Below are 19,133 nucleotides of genomic sequence, written 5' to 3' on the forward strand. Positions count from 1 at the left end.
TTCATAACCGTTCGCTACACAACAGTTAGATTATTCACATAAGCGATTGCTACAAAGCACGAATGCTTAGCATTACGTAGACGACAACTGCGGTTGAGCTTGCATAAAGTCCTCAAAAATTTCTCCTTTGCTGGGCGAAATCAAACTCGCGTTTCCATTGCTTTTTTACGCCTTTTAGAGCACATTTATGCCGCATAAGAACAATATTTGTTTTGCACCTTTTTAGGCACACATGCTGACACCTTTCTGGGTGTGCTTTGCAGTTCTGCCGAGTCACCCAGGACTTGGCAGAACTAAGCCCTAAGTACACACAAAGCTACGACAATGTCTAAACATGCGCGGAATCGTGCCGACGGGGCTGTTGCATGGTCATAAGGGTAGCCCAGTTTATCGATTAAAATAATAAATTATGGGGTTTTACGTGACAAAACCGCTTTCTGATTATGAGGCACGCCGTAGTGGAGGACACCGGAAATTTCGGCCACCTGGGGTTCTTTAAGGTGCACCTAAATCTAAGTACGCGGGCGCTTTCGCATTTCGCCCGCATCGAAATGCGGCCGCCGTGGCCGGAATTCGATCCCGCAACCTCGTGCTCAGCAGCCAAACACCAAGTTTATCGATATCGCACCAAGTATCGCACCGTATGACTACGCTTTGGGCTACTTCAGGTTACCAACATCAACAACTCTGGCTACTCGACGCGGCGACACTCACGCATGGCGACGTCTTGGTTGAGCCCTGGCCTCCGAGAGCGCCTTCCTCCACCTCCTGGATGGTCTCCATCTCGTCCTGGTGCGGCGACGGCGCAGCCGCCACCACCACCGCGTCAGCCCCGACGACACCCGCTTGCGACTCCGCGTCGTCGTCCTCGTCGTCGTCGTCGTCGCAGTCGTCCGACTCCCCGTCGTCCCCGTCGTCTTCGTCGTCCTCTGAGGCGGCGCGGTCGTCCTGGGCCGCGGGCGCCGTGGCTGCCCTCGGAGACGTCGATGACGACGCGGCGGTGGCGGCAGCGCCCTGCTGCTGTTGTTGCTGCTCCTTGAGCCGGTTCTCCTCTTTCAGGATGTTCACCCAGTGCTCGTAGTTGTCCTGGAGGTGCTGCGTCTGGAGGCAGCTCACCTTCCGTGGCTGAAGCTGCTGACTGGGCCTCTTCCACGGTCGACCTGAGATGCCGCCACGGACGGCATTGGAGGAAGAAGAGGAAAAAGGAGAAAAGGAAGCGCCGAGTAATCTCTCGGTCTTCACGGTCTCTGCCAGGCCACATAGCAAGCAGATCAAATGCGGAAACACAGCTGTGCTCATAGCCGCTGCTCGGCCTCGGTCGTGCACCCGCAGACAGAGATTAGCTGTGCGAGCCCTGCGGGATTTCTTTCGTGGCCAGTAACATGGTGAATTCCATGTAAACTGCATTTTGCGTGCGTTTTTAGTGTTCTTAATATTTCTATGACCTGCTCATGCTTGCGTAGTTCTTGTACTCCGGCAATATTTCCCTTCTTTTCTTTGTTTCTTTCTGTGATCCACGGACATTCTTAGTTGGTTTCTTGTTATTTTGCCATTGACTTGTTTTATTAACGCTCTTTTTTCTTTTTCGTTCCTTTCTTAGCTAACATTTTAGCATAGCCAACTCCCTCAGCAGCCGAACTTGCCGCCTTTCACAGCTAATAATGAGGAAAACGCTGGACGCTCCCTGTGATCCGGGGATTGGCTAGAGGTCATTCGTAAGAGTCTCATACTGTGGCTTACGCTCAAAAGGCCGGAGAGCGCCAGCCACTGGATGTGCTACGAATATAGCCAAACTTTCCAAGTACGGCAATTCCGTGAGAGGGAAGTAAACGCAGAACAAGAAATAGCTACAGCCTGTAACGTTGAGACTGGATAATTTTACAAGGTAGCACGTGTTATGTGAGCGAACTTTTATTTATTAATTTAATTTATTTATCGATACTGTTGGCCCAAAGGCCGATACAGGGTGGAGTAATCATAAAATAAGCTTCAAAGATCGCTACAAAGACGAGCGCTACACAAATCAATCCAGAAAATACAACTGCTTAGGTGTGCGAATATTACACAAGAATATAAGCATTGTATAACAGGCACAGAACATTACAAGCAATAACTGTACCATACAAAATAATATTTTCAACATCACAAACACAAACTTCAATATCCCGTAGGATCATTTCAATCATGTCATGTTGCACATGCTGCTTATCATTGCACAAAAATGCTAATAATATGAGAGGATGGTTACATAGAAGAATAATAGGCTAGTACAGATTTTTCAAACTGTTCTAGAGAATCAATTTTCGTTATGCTATGCGGTAGCACGTTCCAATCTTCAATCATTTTAGGAAAGAGGGAGTACTTAAATGAGTAAACCTTTGCTGGTACGGGCATATATTGGTCCTTGTGGCTAGACCTAAAGGACCGTGATATCCGTGACGTTCTCTTTTGTAAGTACCTTTGAGTGTCGAAACTGAAGTGGTTATGTTTCATTAAATAAATACATTTTAGTCTAGCCACTTTTCGCAGTAGTGTAAGCTCGGGCAAGTTAAGTTGAGTGAGCATCTCAGTCACATAATCCGTGTACCTATATTTTGACTTAATAAGCATTGCTGCACGCCTCTGTATTTTTTCAATTTTGTTTACTTCATTCTTCTTATAAGGATCCCATATTATGCTAGCATATTCTATCGCGGGACGTACCATTGCCAGATATGCAGTTATTTTAACATCTCGGGAAGCAAGTTTAAGCCTCCGTCTTAGTGACTAAAGTTTAACCTCTGCAGCATTACATAAATTAGTGATGTGTTTTTTCCAAGATAAGTCATCTGATATCGTAATGCCTAAATACTTGAAGTGGCTCACTTGTTTTATTGGTTTACCGTCTAACTTGTAATTGTAATGTAACACATTTCTTGTTTTTCTAGTTATTCGCACATAAACAGTTTTTTTTCGTAATTTACTTTCATTTTCCATCACTTGCACCAATTGGTGATTGATTCTAGTGCTGAATCTAATCTTGATTGGTCCTCATGACAGGAGATTTTAGAGTATATTAAGCAATTATATGCAAATAAACGGAACATTATCTTATTATTAAAGCCATTTGTCATGCTATTAATATAACATAGAAACAATACAGGTCCTAACACAGACCCTTGAGGGACACCCGATGTTACTTTTAGAATTTTCGATTTGTTTCCTTTTACTTCGACGTGCTGCGGTCTGTTAGTAAGGTACGAAAGAAACCACTTAACTATATTTAAATTAACTCCGATACCAAGTAGTTTACCAATCAAATTCGAGTGAGAAACGTGGTCGCAGGCTTTTGATAAATCTAGGCTAATTCCGTCCACCTGACCTTACTCTTACAGACTGTGCCAATTCTTACAGAACGTACATAGTCAGAAAAAGTAAGACTCTGAGGTTTTACGTGCCAAAACCACAATCTGACAATGAATGCAGCAGTGGGGCCCTCCGGGGTAATTTTGACCCATTGGGGTTCTTTAAAGTGCGCCCAATGCATTGTAGACCGACGTTCTTGCATGTCGCCCCCATCAAAATGCGGTTGCCGTGGCCGGGATTTGACACTGCGACCCCCATAGTCAGAATAAGCTGCAGGTTAACGTTGTGTTACCAATCAAGAAGCAGGCGCCAGTAAGACCGACGTGCTGTCAAGCACTCAAGGAAAGAGTGTGCCTTCAAGCCCTCTGAATATATTTAATTATAGAGACCCGATGCACTCTTTACTGTAAAGGAACTCCTCGGAAATTACAACGGGTGTTATAGATAGCTAAGCGAACCCCAAGGAAGTGATGCTTGGTGAAACAATCGCAAGGTAAATGAATTAGAAGAGCGGTTTTGAGTTTTTACGATTCTCCTACAACATGAACACTGTGAAGGTTCAGAGATACGAACATTCTTTGGCTCTGTGAGGCGGTGGTTTCCGCATTTTTCACGACACTTTCGTGACATTTGAGTGTGTATTGACTGTCACGATGAGATCGAATGTGACTCTAACGATGGCACGGTTCAACGATGGCTGAATGGGGTAGGTTAAAGTTAGGGTAGTATGGCAACCATGGCTAATCATTAACTTCTGATTAATCTAGTGCTAACTGATTTCATATGATTGCCGGCCTTCACGCGTAGTGCACTGCTAATAAAATATTTCGCTCAACGAATTTGTTCTTTAGGTAACCATTTTGAGAGTGCGTTCACATGTCACAGCTTTCAAGAAAATGGTATTCGAGAAAGGAAAGCTGCCATTGCAAAGTTGTCGATGTCCCCTTAAAAGCTGCGATGAAATAAGCGTAATGACAACTTTTGGAGACTCCAACGAAAACATTTTCTGCACAGAAGTTTCCTTAACTAGATCCTGCTGGAGGTGAAAGAAACTGAAGTATTGGTTATGGCCAGCTTTTTCAAATTATTAATCGTCTTCATTTCCTAGCTCAAGTACTATTCACAATTTGCTGACAATTTGTGCCAGCATTTAATTAATGCAGAACTTTAGTAGACAATATTGCGGAAGCATGTCGTTTTCAATTACTGCAAAAACATAGTCTTATAGGTGTAACGCCATGAGTGAACGAAATGTCTCGTATGTCCTGAAAGCTTTAGTGATGTGGAAAATATTTATTTTAATCATTTGGCAAGCAACATTTATAAGCGCCGTCCAGGCCTCATCAGTGAGAAAAAGGATGGGAATATTCGCTGAAGCATATCACACTACGACATTTGCCCACCTCCTGACGCACAATTGGGTACAAAAATCATGGTACATGTCCAGGTTTCCGGGACGTTCTTTAATTTCGTAGATCAATGGTTTCTGTGGCCCAATGAAGTGATCACTTTATTTTTGCCGCAAATGACAGAAACACATTGCGGCTCAACGTTTTAGAAGGTTGGGAATGACAGTGTCACGAAGTATTTCGAGTTTCTGGCAATATACAAAATGTTTGTGCAACAAACATGGCATGGGACAAAGCCAATGCAGAAGATGGGGACAGCATTCGCATCATTCGCATCGCTGACGGTGCAACGGATGTGAAGCTGGGGAAGCGTCAGGTTCACGCGACGAAACCCGGAGGGTAGCACAAGACACACATTTCAATCGTCACAGGCAAAAGTGCGTGAAGAGCGCAGTCGGTGCCAAGTGCAGGTGATAACCGAAGAGGGCGTCACATCACAGCAAGAGAAAATGATAAATGAATGGAAATTTGACACCACTGTGACGTGCACGGTGAAGTTTCTGCAATGTGCATGTTCAAATGGTGGGTGAAGTGCTCTAATTGGGCGTCTATTGGTAAAAAACAAACAAACAAACGAACAAAGGAAGTTGTCCATAAAAAGAGAAGGCTTCGCCTGCTTTGAATGGCACAAAGAGCAAGCCGTTACGTACCACACCATGCTATTGCCTTCAAACTGTAGAATCGCATACCTCCACCATCTAGTGAGGAAAGCCAAGATCGTTAGTGACTAACGGGACTACATACGTTTTCGACAGCGTTACGACAGAACAGAAAGCTCGCTGACAGAAACAACAAAATGAAGACGAAAGTAACACACATCTATGCAATACCACTGGGCCCGAAACGTAGCACGCATATAGCATTGCGAACACTGCAAACATTGAACAACACATAAAGGGACAGGCATGCTGGTCTTTTCTATACAGATGCACACACGCACACACACACGATAACATTGAAACTAGAGCGGGTAAAGCTGGTCAATGCGTTAAAAAATGGCAGAGAAAGTGTGGCTGACGGCAGTGATACTGCTACGAGAACAACTAGGACTTCATATCTTTATCACCAAAAACGTAATTTGAACAACAGGGGATTGAAAAAGTAACACAATTTTTGCTTTTTACAGGTCATGGTGTGGTTGTACGGGTCGGGTAAAGCTGAATTGGGACCGCGGTTGGATTAGATAAGGTGCTTCCGTTAAAGCCCAATTCGGATGGGACAGCCTCTTCGCTTTTCAGATATGTCCGAAGCGTTTTCTTGAGATCGCTAAAGAAGCCTACATCTGTTTTGCAAAAGCTTAAATAAAAGGAAAATGCAGCAGACACATACGCTCCACAAGTTTATACAATAATAATGTATAATGTGCATTATATAATGTATCATGTATATAATATAATATAATGTAATGTATATAATATAATGTATATAATATATAATGTACAATATAATGTATAGGCAAAAAACAACACCGCGAGAAAGAAAGGCCGGAAGCGAACGATGCTTACCGCTTGCAGATGTTTCCCCTTCCGTTTCCTCTTCCGTATCTCTTCCGGTTTGGGAATCGGTTTTGTCGGTGCCGCCTATAAAATCGAATCGAGAAGAATTTTAATCGAAAATAGAGATCCACAGGCTAAAAGACCGAACAGAACTTTGCTATCTTAACTGGAAGTTCAGCCGGACTGCAGGTCAAAATTTGCTTCAAACATAAAATACCGCCCTTCAGGGAGAAATGAAGCAGGACAGAAGCTTATACACCATCACAATGTTTTCTTCACGGCGGACTATATTCCGATAACATGATCTTGGATTGTAACGCGAAGTGACACGGACACAGACTAGAAGCAGACAGGACGTGCGCTAACTCTCAACTAAACTTTTATTAAAACGAAGAATATATATACATATATATATATATAGGTGATTGGAAAAACCACAGCATAAGATCGTGACAAGGTAAAAAACATCAGTTAAACATATCAGGAGGTATGAAAGTACAAAAAAGGAAACAACACAAAAAATACTTCAGATTAATACACGTATTGTTAAGATACTGAAATTCGCATTCTAACAGAGACAAAGATGCATGGCTAACGCAAGTGTCTTCTAATCTTTTGATGTGATGTTTTTTACCTTGTCGCGTTTTTATGCTGCGGTTTTTGCAATCACCTACATATATATGTTTTTCGTTTTAATAAAAATTTAGTTGAGAGTCAGCGCTCGCCCTGTCTGCTGTCTGTGTCCGTGTCACTTCGCACTACATTCCAAGATAATGCTACCGTACCAACTCACCCAACTTTCTATCCTCTTGTATATACCGATAACCCAGTAAAATGGGCACCCTTAGGTTCTGTTTAGACTAGTGGTGATTCAACGCTTCTGCATTTGAATTTCCATCTTGTTATTCTTATTGAGGTGCGCGGCTTCATGCTTATGAGCTTCCTCGTCGCGCACGTTTGGGCGACATAGTGGCGACGTTCCCTGACAGTGAGACGTCCTCTTCTCCCTTTGATTTCTTCTGCTGCGGGAGTACTCATTGTCATCGGAGCTATCTCAACTACAGCAAAGGCGGCGATGAAATGAACGTTCATGCCACATCTGCTGACGCACGAACGGTTGCGCATGATGATGATGATGATGATGACAATGATGATGATGGCCATTGAGATGCCCTTTGAATCACGCTGACGACCAATACAGGGAAGCGCCTGTACAATGAACGCCTCTACAGCGAAATTACCTGTATAACGAAGGAATAATTCTGTCCCGGTTCTACTGTGAGCTGTGCGATGCACGACCTTTACGCCGAAGTGACCTGCATAATGAATAATTCCGGAGACCCCAAGCACTTTGTTATAAAGGCGCTCGACTCTAGTGATCTAGCCTGGGTGGGCCAAGTATGTGTTGCTCTATCAATTGTAATGTAGCAATCCCTATATATGCTTTATGTTGTAATGTACCCATTGCTTGCGGCGATTCCTTTTATATCTTTTCTCGGCCTTTCTTTCTTGCCAATATTCTACTCGGCTCGTCCTTCCTATCTCCACTGCTGGCCAGTTTAGGCTTTATCCGCTTTGAATACCAGCGCTTCATGGACTTTTGCAGCGTCACCTGTCAAACCATCAGGCCAAGCAGCACCTAGATCAAGGAAAGTGACTGGGTGCACGCAAAGAAATGCTATCGCTTTTAAAACTAGAACACGAAGATGGGAAACAACGTTGAAATTTAAGCGACGCGACGCATGTATGAGTTAACGGGAGTAACAGCAGTGACAAGACAAGCGCGCACGTCATTGTAGCTCTGCGGGGCATCAGGACGATGGCCGAAGGCGATGTACGGTGCTTGTCGAGAGGAGCATAGGAGAATATGATGCTTGTCGAGAGGAGAACGCGAACTAGGTGCGGCAGAACACAGCGCACACGAAGCCATCAGCTATATTCGGTCGTCTAACCTTCGAACCCAGCGCAGACTGTCTCCAAGATATGACGCGCGCGGCCGCGCTCAGCCACAGCAGGTAGCGTAGTAGAAGAGATGTACGCTAACCTGCACCCTTCCCCTCACTACCCTCCTAGCGCGCACACCTCTGCCAGCCTTCCCGCCTTCCTCTGCGAGCGCGAGAAGACACCAGCGAATCAATTCACCATACATATCGGCTGACCCTCGCAAGCTTCAGCTCGCCCCTACAGCATATGGCATGCGGCCGCGATGTGATCGCACGTGGACTTTATATGCAACATCACGGCGACGCCAATGGTGGCGACGAGAATAGAGATTTGCCTGGAGTGCCCACACAATTGTTATCGCAATGCCATTCAGGGCTCTCCGAGGCTCGCCGGCATTTTCCTACAATTCCAATGTTCAGGATGTTAACTCAATCTCCTGTAGCTTATATCGCCACGATTTCGCGACATATCGAACCTAAGCTCGTAAATTCAAAGGCAACGCTCAAGCAAGAGGAACCATGATTTTGACATCACGTGTGGTCGACCAGCGAAAACGAACTATCGTGCCGCCATCTCTGACTGAGAAAACGACGTTTTGCGCACGGTGTTTACAACAAAGGTGGACACTCCAAGAAACTCGTGCGGCTGCATCCATTCATGTGAAAAAACGGAAGACGCCATTATTGCAATACCAGCCGGTTTACCGACTGCCACAACATGCGAGATGATTAACCTGCCAAGTCAGAGCATATTCAGTGGATAAACTTGCGTATATAAGGGTGTTATCTTATACTGGATGCTCGTTTCTGTTTTTAACGAACCTGTACATAATAACACCGTTGTAGTAAATGCATCTTACGGGGTAGCAAACGGACTAACTTCGGACGTTCTAACCTAAACGCCCAAACATCATGGCTGAAAGAGGTTTGCACACAATATCCCATGCCGGCATGCCTTTAAATGCAAGACGTATAGGAAGCCACGAGGGCGACACTGGCCTTCGTCTTCACTGTCGGACGCCTCGACCCACTGGCCGGGCAGCAGGCCGGCTTCGCCGTACGCGTTGCACAGAGGAGCCACCAGGTGGTTGATGAAGGACTCCTGCAGCTTCGCCAGCTGCGGGTTGCAGCGGTCCATGAACGGCGATACCTGCATGCCCAGCGTCGCCTCTTCGTCGCCCTGTTCGGAGAAATGAGGACATTGACCAACGGTAGAGGTTTTGTTTATTTATTTATTGAACTATTTATTATTTAGCTATCTACAGCTATTGCTGACCCTAAGGTCGTTACAGTACGGGTTAAACCTACAGGGAATAAGAATGATATGTACGCATATCAGACAATGAATTTAAGCACACCTTAACAAACGCGAAGCACTAACAGATGTAAATGTGAAACAACTAGTGCCATGAGCATACTACATTCAAATCAAAAGCGGGGTCAGGGATTGTAGAGTTGTCACGCATGAGACACATTGAAACAAAGCAAACCATAACGCAAATAAATAAATCAAAGCAGCCAATTACACAGTGTTATAGAACAGAAAAACTTATACAGCAAGAAACTAGGCCATAGCCTGTGGCATAACTTTATCTATCTATCTATCTATCTATCTATCTATCTATCTATCTATCTATCTATCTATCTATCTATCTATCTATCTATCTATCTATCTATCTATCTATCTATCTATCTATCTATCTATCTATCTATCTATCTATCTATCTATCTATCTATCTATCTATCTATCTATCTATCTATCTATCTATCTATCTATCTATCTATCTATCTATCTCTCTCTTTCTCTCTCTCTCTCTCTCTCTATATATATATATATATATATATATATATGTTGCAGGATTCGCTTCTGAGGACAAATTCAGATTTAGCAGATGAGCTTTAAAGTGCGTTACGGCAAAGATTCCTGATGTAGCGCAGGTCTGCTGTGACTAGCTCATCGACAGTTATCGCGATTCTGGCGTTTGGTGGAGGAATCATTGTCCATGAGTGGGATTAGGAGAAGTTGTACTCTATGGTACGGAGCACAGCTACCAAGTTTGGTACACATCTTGATCATTTGCTTCTTCTGACCTTGCAGTGTCTATTAAATCTGTGACTTAATTTGCATCAGGAAAGAAAGGGTGCCATATTTTGCAGTGCTACCATCACTGTAACCATGTAACGGTAACTTATGATCTAGGAGAATAAGATAGTAGCCCTTTTTCTTTATTTGCGAGCAATGGATCTGATGGTTTGTTGTTGTGGAGTACTGGCAGATAACCCGCATTGCCGCTTCGGGCTTCGCGGTTCCAGACCCGATTAATGGCGAGAATTGTCATCTTTCTCACTTTACGTTGCTACAGCTTTGAGGCCGGATGTAGTTAGCTAGCTTTTGTAACGTGGGTGGAGGTTCCAGGAAGTAAATGCTACGGCATTTAAAAGAGTGGAACAAACGGCGCTACGTGCCTGCTCGTAAAATTCTTCGGCTATCCTGTATGTCCACTGCACGTGGATGTCGTGCCTCTTGCAAGGCCCGTTGATGTCGGCCAACTTGATGGCCATCTCCATGACCAGCAGCCGGTCAGTCTCGTTGTTCCAATCGATCCCCGGGGCATCTGTGTCATTTGCCTATAAGAAAACAACATTAAACTATGAGAAGGATTATATTCTCGCGTGCACGTCAGCAACTTCACGAACAGCCGAAAAACGGTGGAAGACAAGGGAGCCAAGGTAGTCTCAGCCACAGGTTCTTCTCCTGTCTTTTGAGTTCGCAAACCAGCAACAGGTCCTTTTCCGTTGTAATGCGTTCGCACACAGCCAACAAATTCTGATGCCTGCCAGTATTCACAATGGCAGGCTACATGAATGCATACAGGACACCCCACTAATACAGGGAACTCTTATTTGAATTTTTAAATATGATACGCAAGCACTACGAACTGAAACAAAAGCTACCAGTAATGGCGAAGTGATCTTACAATACTGAAGAAGCTGAACATTCTTACTCTTTCAGTTTGAGCGATTAGTAAGGGCGTCAGCGTGCTGAGTGCAATACGTGGTGGTCCCTGTGAATCGGTCGAACTTGCACTGTTGGGAAATTTGTACTTGTGCGATTGTTAGACGGCTGCTCCAGTTGCATACATGCAACGTTTAATGAAATTTGCTGATAACATTATCAGCATCAGCATCATGGAAACAGGAAACAACACAGGTGCGCACAAACGACAGACGACAGTACAAATTGGTGCGAAAAGGCATGCAGCCGATAGGCTTTGCCCACTTGGCAACATTACTGGCATAGAATTTTAAAGAACACTACACAGTGCAGGCGTTGAAGAAGAAATAACCAAAAAAGAAAAATAATAATACAAGAAAAGAAAAAGCTACACACTGGAGAAGCAGAACGTGAACGTCTCATTGTTTATCAATTAAGGAGCTGATCAACGATGCTAGTGTTGTTATAGGTTCATGCCATTCCGGAGCAGATTTTGTACAACGCAAAAATGCATTTTGGAGCAAAAAGCAAAATGGACTTTCACCACAAGTTTATAAAAGCAATCGCAAACTATATTGCTATACGTAGCTTTTACAGTGGGAAAGCCGTGGGAAATCAGTAAGTGGTAGCTCGTTCATAAACTCAACCCAAACACGACAAATGACGCTGTTATCTCCAGATTACATACGTCATCTCAAGCTAGAGTAGCGGTAGTTTTGATAAAACCAATGGTATCTACGCAAAAGGTTTCTTGCCTGAGTACAGTTTACCTACTTTGGAAGACACAGTTTTGTAAACAAGCAAAGCCGGTAAATAGAAAAAGATATTTCACAGTTTGTGACACGTATGTTTACAATAAAAACCTCAGTGATCAATTCGAAGACAATTCGATTTTGATTGATTCTTCATGAAAGCTTTCGTTCCAAGATAATCATAAAATTAAACCCTAAGTAGGACAACTTCATTAAAAACACACACTCCCGCATCCCAGTTGACGTTTGTTGCAGGAAAATGTCAGCCGATAGAGGGCAGCAGCACAGCTGCTAAAAGCTACGCCGGGCTTCTAGGCTGGCGCGCTACATAATCATCTACGTCACACAGTGAGTTCGCCTGTGTGTCAGGACTTTCGCCTCTGAATGTGAAATTAGCATACCGTGTGTCAAACTTGATGAAAACAGCCGACGCCGGATTTTTCGAATTCTTCGTTATAACATCCGAATAATTGGGCCGGCAGTCCAAAAATGCCTACTTTACCAGTAAAATTATTTCTTTGCTTCTTTACAATGCCAGCGACATCAAGAATGTATTTAATTATGACCTGTGCTGTGCTTCACCGATAACCATCTGCTTAAAGTGTAGAGTTATAGTGGACAGCGCGGGGGAAGTCCGCTTCCGCTCGTCGCGAACTGCCAAGATAGGCGCGCGACCATGCTGCAATGCTGTAAGATGAGGTTCTGTTGCGCGAATTAAGTTTAGGGCCTTCTTCCTAAACGCGAGCTTTCGCCATTCCACCCACAGTGGGGGCAAAAAGATGCACCGACAATCACCCTACTCCTTAATACGAAATTTGAGCGCAGCTGTATTTACGTGCTTTCATTTCGCGGCATATTGACTGGCGCGAACAGTCCGTCCCGTGCGGCATGTTGCAAACGGGGCGACGTGTGCCGCGACTGCCTCGCTAGTTGGAAGATCTCGAGAGACGGCGCGCGGGTGGCGCGGGGGAGCGATTCACGGCCGCCGCCGCAGACAGACCTCCGCTCATGCAGCGCTTTGTTTTCATACAGACGACGCGCTCCACTCTGGCGCCATATCGTAGCCATCCTCGCCACAAAGCCCGTCTTGCGCGGCACTACGCTTTTCTTCTCACGCTTTTGCCATACCTTCCTCCTCCGCTTTCCGCCTCATGATTCCGCCACACCCTGCCTCCTCCACTTTCCTTCTGGCACTCTCTTCGCTATCGCTTTCTTTCATCTCCCGCTGCGTTCCTCGTTCACTTTCATTCTCTGCTGTGTTGGTTCACTCGGTTACGCCGACGCTCGCCGCAGAAACGGGCGCCTAAGAGCTGCGCGCTAAAACAAACTTCGCGAAAGCATTCCCAGTAGTTGCCGGCACGCCGCCCGCGGACCCAACCTCGACTTCCGACCACCAGTCAAGCCCGTAATCTCACACCCAATCGCCGAGGCGGTCTACTAGTCCGAACACATTAAAGGCTGCCTTGCCGCGACGACCTGCTGCCCGCCGCCCCGTCGGCTGGCTGGCAGTGAATTTCGGCACGGCCGTACGATGGAGCTTGGCCTAACCAGCGGCGCCTGATCGGTATCCAGCGGCGAAAGTTGCTGTTTTGTGCAGAGTGGACAAAGATCTCAGTAGCGGCCGTATGTCATTCCCCAAAGACGTGAAATCTCCTCGTCAACAAACGTGGACGACAGCCGACAGATTGAATAGCGGGAAAAGTGTTCACGGCCGCCATGTCTGCGACATCGTGCGACGTGTTATATACGAAAAATCCAGCGAGAGGAATGCGGGGCCTGGCCCGGCGCCAGCGCGATCGTCCGCTGCCGCCTGAAAAGACGATGCTGTCCCGTTGCCGAAGCAACGAGCAGGCAGCGGGGTAGAAGGTATCGAAAATGGACAACAGCCCACGGAAGAGACAGGGGTACGATCTATGCTTAATGGAGAGCCTTGACTCCATCCAACCCGGAATTAAAGCAGCCGCTGGTCCTCGCCATGCCGCTTCTGACGGCGCGCGTAGAAACGACGCTTCAGGACCTACAGTTTCGCTTTTGGAAGCCCGAGCAACCCTTCCGCACAGGGTTGGTGCAGATTTCTCATATTTTGCTGAAATGTAACATGATGTATAGCAAGGTTGGCCTCTAGGCACAGTTCGGCGGAACTAGCGCAGTTTTAGCACCACTACAATCCTGAGAGTGCTGTACGCGTAGGATGCGTATCGAGTCGCACAGCTACAAAACCTGCTAGATCTACAAATTTTAGGGCTACAGTGTTTGAAGTTACAGAGAGCATAACCACTTTTTTAAATTGCGTATTGGTATGCTGAACAATATGAAATAGGAACAAGACAGGAAAGAGCGTCGCTCGCGACTTAGAGCATCAATCACGTGCAACTAAGTTGTCCAAACGTAGTTGGGAGTGGTGGGTCTTTGCAATCGTGTTCCCATTTCATATTTCTTTGCGTCCTAATACACCAGAGGTCTGAACCAACCAGCGCACCAACAAGTAGTGAAACAGTTTTTGGTCCAGATATGCGCACGTGACCTCTAAACATTTTAAACTGTATCTGTGATCAGCTTTTTTTCTTGCATTTTAGATTAGGGAAGAGGAAAGGTTATGTCAAAAAAGTTTGGAGGCTCACCTTAGCATTAAATTCGGCAAGGATCTCGAAATGCCTCTTGAGATCGGTGGCGAGAATGCACTCAATGACGAGGAAGCGAAACCGCTTGAACTCTGCTTTGTCCAAGTGTACGAGGAAATTAAAATTGGACTCGGACAGGAATAACGTCCATGCAGATGCTGCATGGTAGTTCTCCAGCACCGACCTGTCGTTGTACAATACGGCCTGCGAGGGAAATGCGCAATAATTAACTCAGCAGTGAGCAGCAACTTCGAAATCACGAATCACGGGGCCTGACGGCTCCGAAAAGAAAAAAAAAATTCGGACATTCCAGAGAAATGCGCGTGTTATGTGGAGTAGGAGCACCATAACGATCTCTGCTTCGAATGTTGTGTTGCTAAGTACGTATATTAAGAGGAAGCCAGAGTCGGTGCAATGTAGCGATTCCTTCCACTTGATTCTATGCTAATCATGTCAACCCCCGATCCCGGACGGCTGATCCCATTGATAACGCAGGCGAATCAGAGTTCTGACCGCTCAGCAGAGAGGAGTGGTATTTGAATAAAATTGTTCTCTGGATAAATGAATCTCCAGATTCCATCACTTTATCTCGTGCTTAGCCGAGCGCGCCCACGTTTCCCTATATACCCTTGACAAACAATGTGAGACTCTAACATGCAATCACTTATTTGTTCTTCGGGTAGCATGACCTGGCTAAATGTGATTCTTTCTTTTGATATACATTAGGACATTAGCTACCCAGTGTTGGTACGTGGACCCTCGTATTCATATCTACGTATTACGCTGCACCGACCATTTACGGTTCCACGGCTCACAGGGTGGTTCTCAGCTTACCCTCAAGCTTCCAAATTATGATCCAAGTATACTGATACTTATTAATCGCGTAAGCAACTTTCTTTTTCAAATAAACTTTAGTCACGAGTGCACGTACGTGCTGTCAAGATAATTTCGTCCATTTAAGCTGTTTATCACCTATATTTAAAGTTTACAGTATAGATATATTGCTTTTCTTCTTGCGTATGTGACACTGTATGCTAGCTGCAAAGCCTCCTTACCTGTGGTGCATACGTGGAGACCAAAAACGCGTTCGTCCTGCCAGGATGGTCATAGTCGTGCATTGCGGCTGCTGTATAGAGGGCCATCAGTTCTAACGCCGGAAAGTTGGCTCCCATGATGCCATAAGTTTCTTCTGTAGAGGAGAGAAACACAATTGTGCACGTTTGTTGCCATCACACTGAAAACGTTAGCATCGCTTCTCTGTTTTCACGCATCCCTAGCTGCGACGGCAAAAACACAGAGAGGTCCCAAAGCCACGAATGCCGAAGCTAAATGTAGATGGCGCCGAGGATGAAGTGCCAACGAAAGAAGGAAGTCACTACCAAGAAAAACGCTATTGAAAGGTCACTCTGATCTTACATAAGTTCGAAGCAAAATTTCTTAATGACCTTCATGCATTTTCCCCTCTTGACCAACGTGCTACTAATTAACGTCATATGCTTTCTCTACTATATGATAGGAGGAGTCGTCACAGCCCAATTCTCCCGGACAAACCGCTGTACATCCATTATCTATGTACGTTAGCAATCCTATTAAACATAATTCTGAACGCGTAGTGAGAAAGCAGCCATTCGCACAGTCGGAAAGCAGCTCTTGAATCAACCCTGTGACATAATTTATTAAACGTGGGGCGCGTGTCTGGCATTGAAAGGAATTGCCTCAAGAAGTATATCCGGCCAACCAAAAGTTAAATGCGCCTTCGCCGAGCGTTGATACAGGCGATCTACTGCTGCTGCTGCCAAGGCCTCTAGGCTTTGCCTTCTGTTGTGTTTTTCGCAATGTGCTTGAAGTTCCGCGGCCACGGTGCTTAGGCAGAACAGTACCCGACATGTTACGCCCACCGTCGTTATGAGATCCAGCGTACCAGGATTTATAGCACAGGCAAACCGAGTGTGCAAACAATACTCGTGATTCAGTGACTGCGATTATGAGTGCGCAGAAGCCTGCAATCGGCTCTGCTTCGCATATAAATATTAATCGGGTACATTATGAGAGGTACCTCAACTTGTCCTGGTGAAGCTCAACAGCTTGAATTGAGTTCGGAAACGGGTGTGGCATAATCTTTACGCGCGTGGATGCTACAGACATCTTGCTTAACGGTCAGCTGTGCTAAAACTCACAAGGCCGGAATCGCTTCCGGTACAAATTAACAGTAAATGAATATTGATCCCAAACTGTTAACAAACATCCACAGGGACGTCAGTTCAGACTACGGAAACGATGCACACTAATTTGCAGAAAGGAATATCAAATTGTGGGACTAATGAAAAAGTTGATTTTCAAGCCAAGATAAATGGATCCTCGTAGCAAAGCATTAGAATATTACACGATGTTAGCCTCATATTTCATGGGCAGTGCAAATTGCACTAGGCATTCACTTACAAGTAAACAGCCGTGTTTTCACGGTTGTTTTCCCACCTGAAAAACACGTAAAGAGCTCACTCGATGACGACGAGCACTCGCGGTCCCAACGCTGGTAGGATGAGAAGCGCGGGCAGCGAAAAACGCGTGTGCGCTTTTTAAAGCGAACGTTCCGTGCTGCCTCTCTCTTTACTATTTCACTGTGCCGTGCGCCCCTGAAGCTCAGCAGATCACGTGACCTTCTAATTTCTTTCTTCTCAGTTTTGTAAATCGCCATGGTTCTCTTTGTTTTCATTCTCTGCTTCCAATTAACAGTCCCTGTTTGTTTCACTTTCTTTCTGATGACTCCTGGTAGTCTATTTACAGTTTCAGTTACCTTGTACTTGGTCGCCAACATTCTTGACCTCTCTGTGTCCAAAGTGTGGACCATTTTGTGTCCACACTTTTCAAGTACATATATTTGTGCACTTTCGCTGCCCACTTATTTGCATCCATACTCCTCAGCCTTTCTTCAAAACTACTTTTGCTCTGTGCTTCTGTGACTTCAAAAGAGGCTAAACTCATGTCCCCCTGCACTGCCTCATTTGTGGTCTTAGCATAGGCTCCCAAAGCTAACCGGCCTCTCTCTCTTTGGTTAGGATACAACCCCGACAAGATATGCGACTTCAAGCGTAGAATGGCATTTGAGAACGTTAGCGCAGGCACCATTACTTCCTTCCATATTCCATGCGCCACATTATTGTGGTTCCTCAGTGCTCTGTGTTTCAATATAGCAGCAATTCGCTTGCCCTTTATATTCTAATTGGCAGGTGCTCAAGCACCATCTGGCGAGCGCCAACTGGTGGTGGTTCAAGGAACCCAGCGGCACTCGCAGCGTGCGTTCTTTCCTGTGATTGGTTGGCCTATTCGGCAAGGGAACAACGAGGCCGCGGCCACGGTCCCAAAAGCCGGCGAGGTAGGCAAAAAAAAAAGAAAGAAAGAAAACACTATGCTTTAAAACTGCTACTTAAGGTGAAATAGGATATCGATAAGTGATGATCATAGTGCCCATAACAGATATGATACTTGAAAGTCAAATAAATGCGTAAATTTTTACAAAATTGAGTATTATTGGATGGCGGCTAAAATATTCGGCCTCGACTACAGGGTGCACTCAGATGTTCTCGGGCTCCACAGTTTTAGTGAACGTTCCAAAATAATGTCGTTCGACTCACAGTACCGTTAAATGATCCTTGTATAGCCAAGGATGCGTGAAATAAGCTTCTTGGATAACGAGCGTGGTGACTGAAGTCATTGATAAAGAAAAGTGATCGAAAGGCTTTGAGAATGGCCCTTTCGTGGCAAACGAAGTCGCCGAGAACAAAACTGTCGTTTTTCGAACAGGCCGTTCCTAGCGACCGCTGCGCTTGACTCACGAATAAGCGTCACCTGCTAGGAAGTTTCCGGCCGTCTTATGTAGTGGTGAGTCCGTGGTGTCCGGCACCACTTGTGTAAAACCAGGAATGGCTTGCGACGTCAGGTAGTACACCCCGTGGAGGACGTCCGCGGCGTGCATTCGATTGTGATCTGACACGCACACGGAAAGTAAAAGCAAGAAAACAATCGGTTAAACTGCAAAATTCTTGAAACGACTGAAAGAGCACAAGCGTGACGTCCACATAAAAGAAGAACACCATGTGTCCAACGCCTTTATGGAGCGCACGCACAAGTGCAATGACGTCTTCGCGAACATACATATTCATAAATAGGGAAAAGAAACGAGCACGAGAAAAGTACGAGGACAAGAAAGACGGCACTGATAGTGCACCCTCCTTCCCAGTTCTTTATTCTAGAAGACACATAACGGTGTGCCACTTTACCATTTCCCACCAGTAGCCTACAACTCAACGACTCAACAACAACTTTACCATTCAGACACGCGGACATGCAGTAGCGAATGGTAAGCACACGCGAAATTGAAAGTGTCTCCCAACCAAATCATGTGCGATTTTTGTTGTTGAATTGGCGGAGAGAGAGAGAGAGAGAGAGAGAGAGAGAGAAGGATGCATAGAAAGGCAGGGAGGTTAACTAGAGGCAGTTCCGGTTGGCAACCCTGCACGGGGGGGAAAGGGTGAAGAGGGATAAAAAAAAAAGAGAGCGGAAGGGAGAGATAGA

The 19,133-nt window shown here is 45.4% G+C and overlaps 1 protein-coding gene across 5 annotated transcripts in view; it reads right to left on the minus strand.

The window, feature by feature from the left end:
• The window catches only part of LOC139050565 (cGMP-inhibited 3',5'-cyclic phosphodiesterase 3A-like), a 395,806-nt gene that overhangs the window by 16,890 nt on the left and 359,783 nt on the right, over nucleotides 1-19,133 (minus strand). For 4 of the 5 annotated variants that reach the window (XM_070527105.1, XM_070527107.1, XM_070527108.1 and 1 more), the window contains 8 exons: nucleotides 18,408-18,545; nucleotides 15,617-15,750; nucleotides 14,562-14,765; nucleotides 10,660-10,821; nucleotides 9,193-9,373; nucleotides 6,260-6,334; nucleotides 5,405-5,452; nucleotides 715-1,160 (listed from right to left, as the gene is read on the minus strand). In XM_070527105.1, coding sequence (XP_070383206.1) covers nucleotides 715-1,160; nucleotides 5,405-5,452; nucleotides 6,260-6,334; nucleotides 9,193-9,373; nucleotides 10,660-10,821; nucleotides 14,562-14,765; nucleotides 15,617-15,750; nucleotides 18,408-18,545 — 1,388 coding nt within the window. The remainder of the gene's footprint in view (nucleotides 1-714; nucleotides 1,161-5,404; nucleotides 5,453-6,259; nucleotides 6,335-9,192; nucleotides 9,374-10,659; nucleotides 10,822-14,561; nucleotides 14,766-15,616; nucleotides 15,751-18,407; nucleotides 18,546-19,133) is intronic. The other variant, XM_070527106.1, reaches the window with a different exon arrangement.

This window comes from Dermacentor albipictus, chromosome 10 (assembly GCF_038994185.2).
Source record: "Dermacentor albipictus isolate Rhodes 1998 colony chromosome 10, USDA_Dalb.pri_finalv2, whole genome shotgun sequence".
NCBI classification, from domain to species: domain Eukaryota; kingdom Metazoa; phylum Arthropoda; class Arachnida; order Ixodida; family Ixodidae; genus Dermacentor; species Dermacentor albipictus.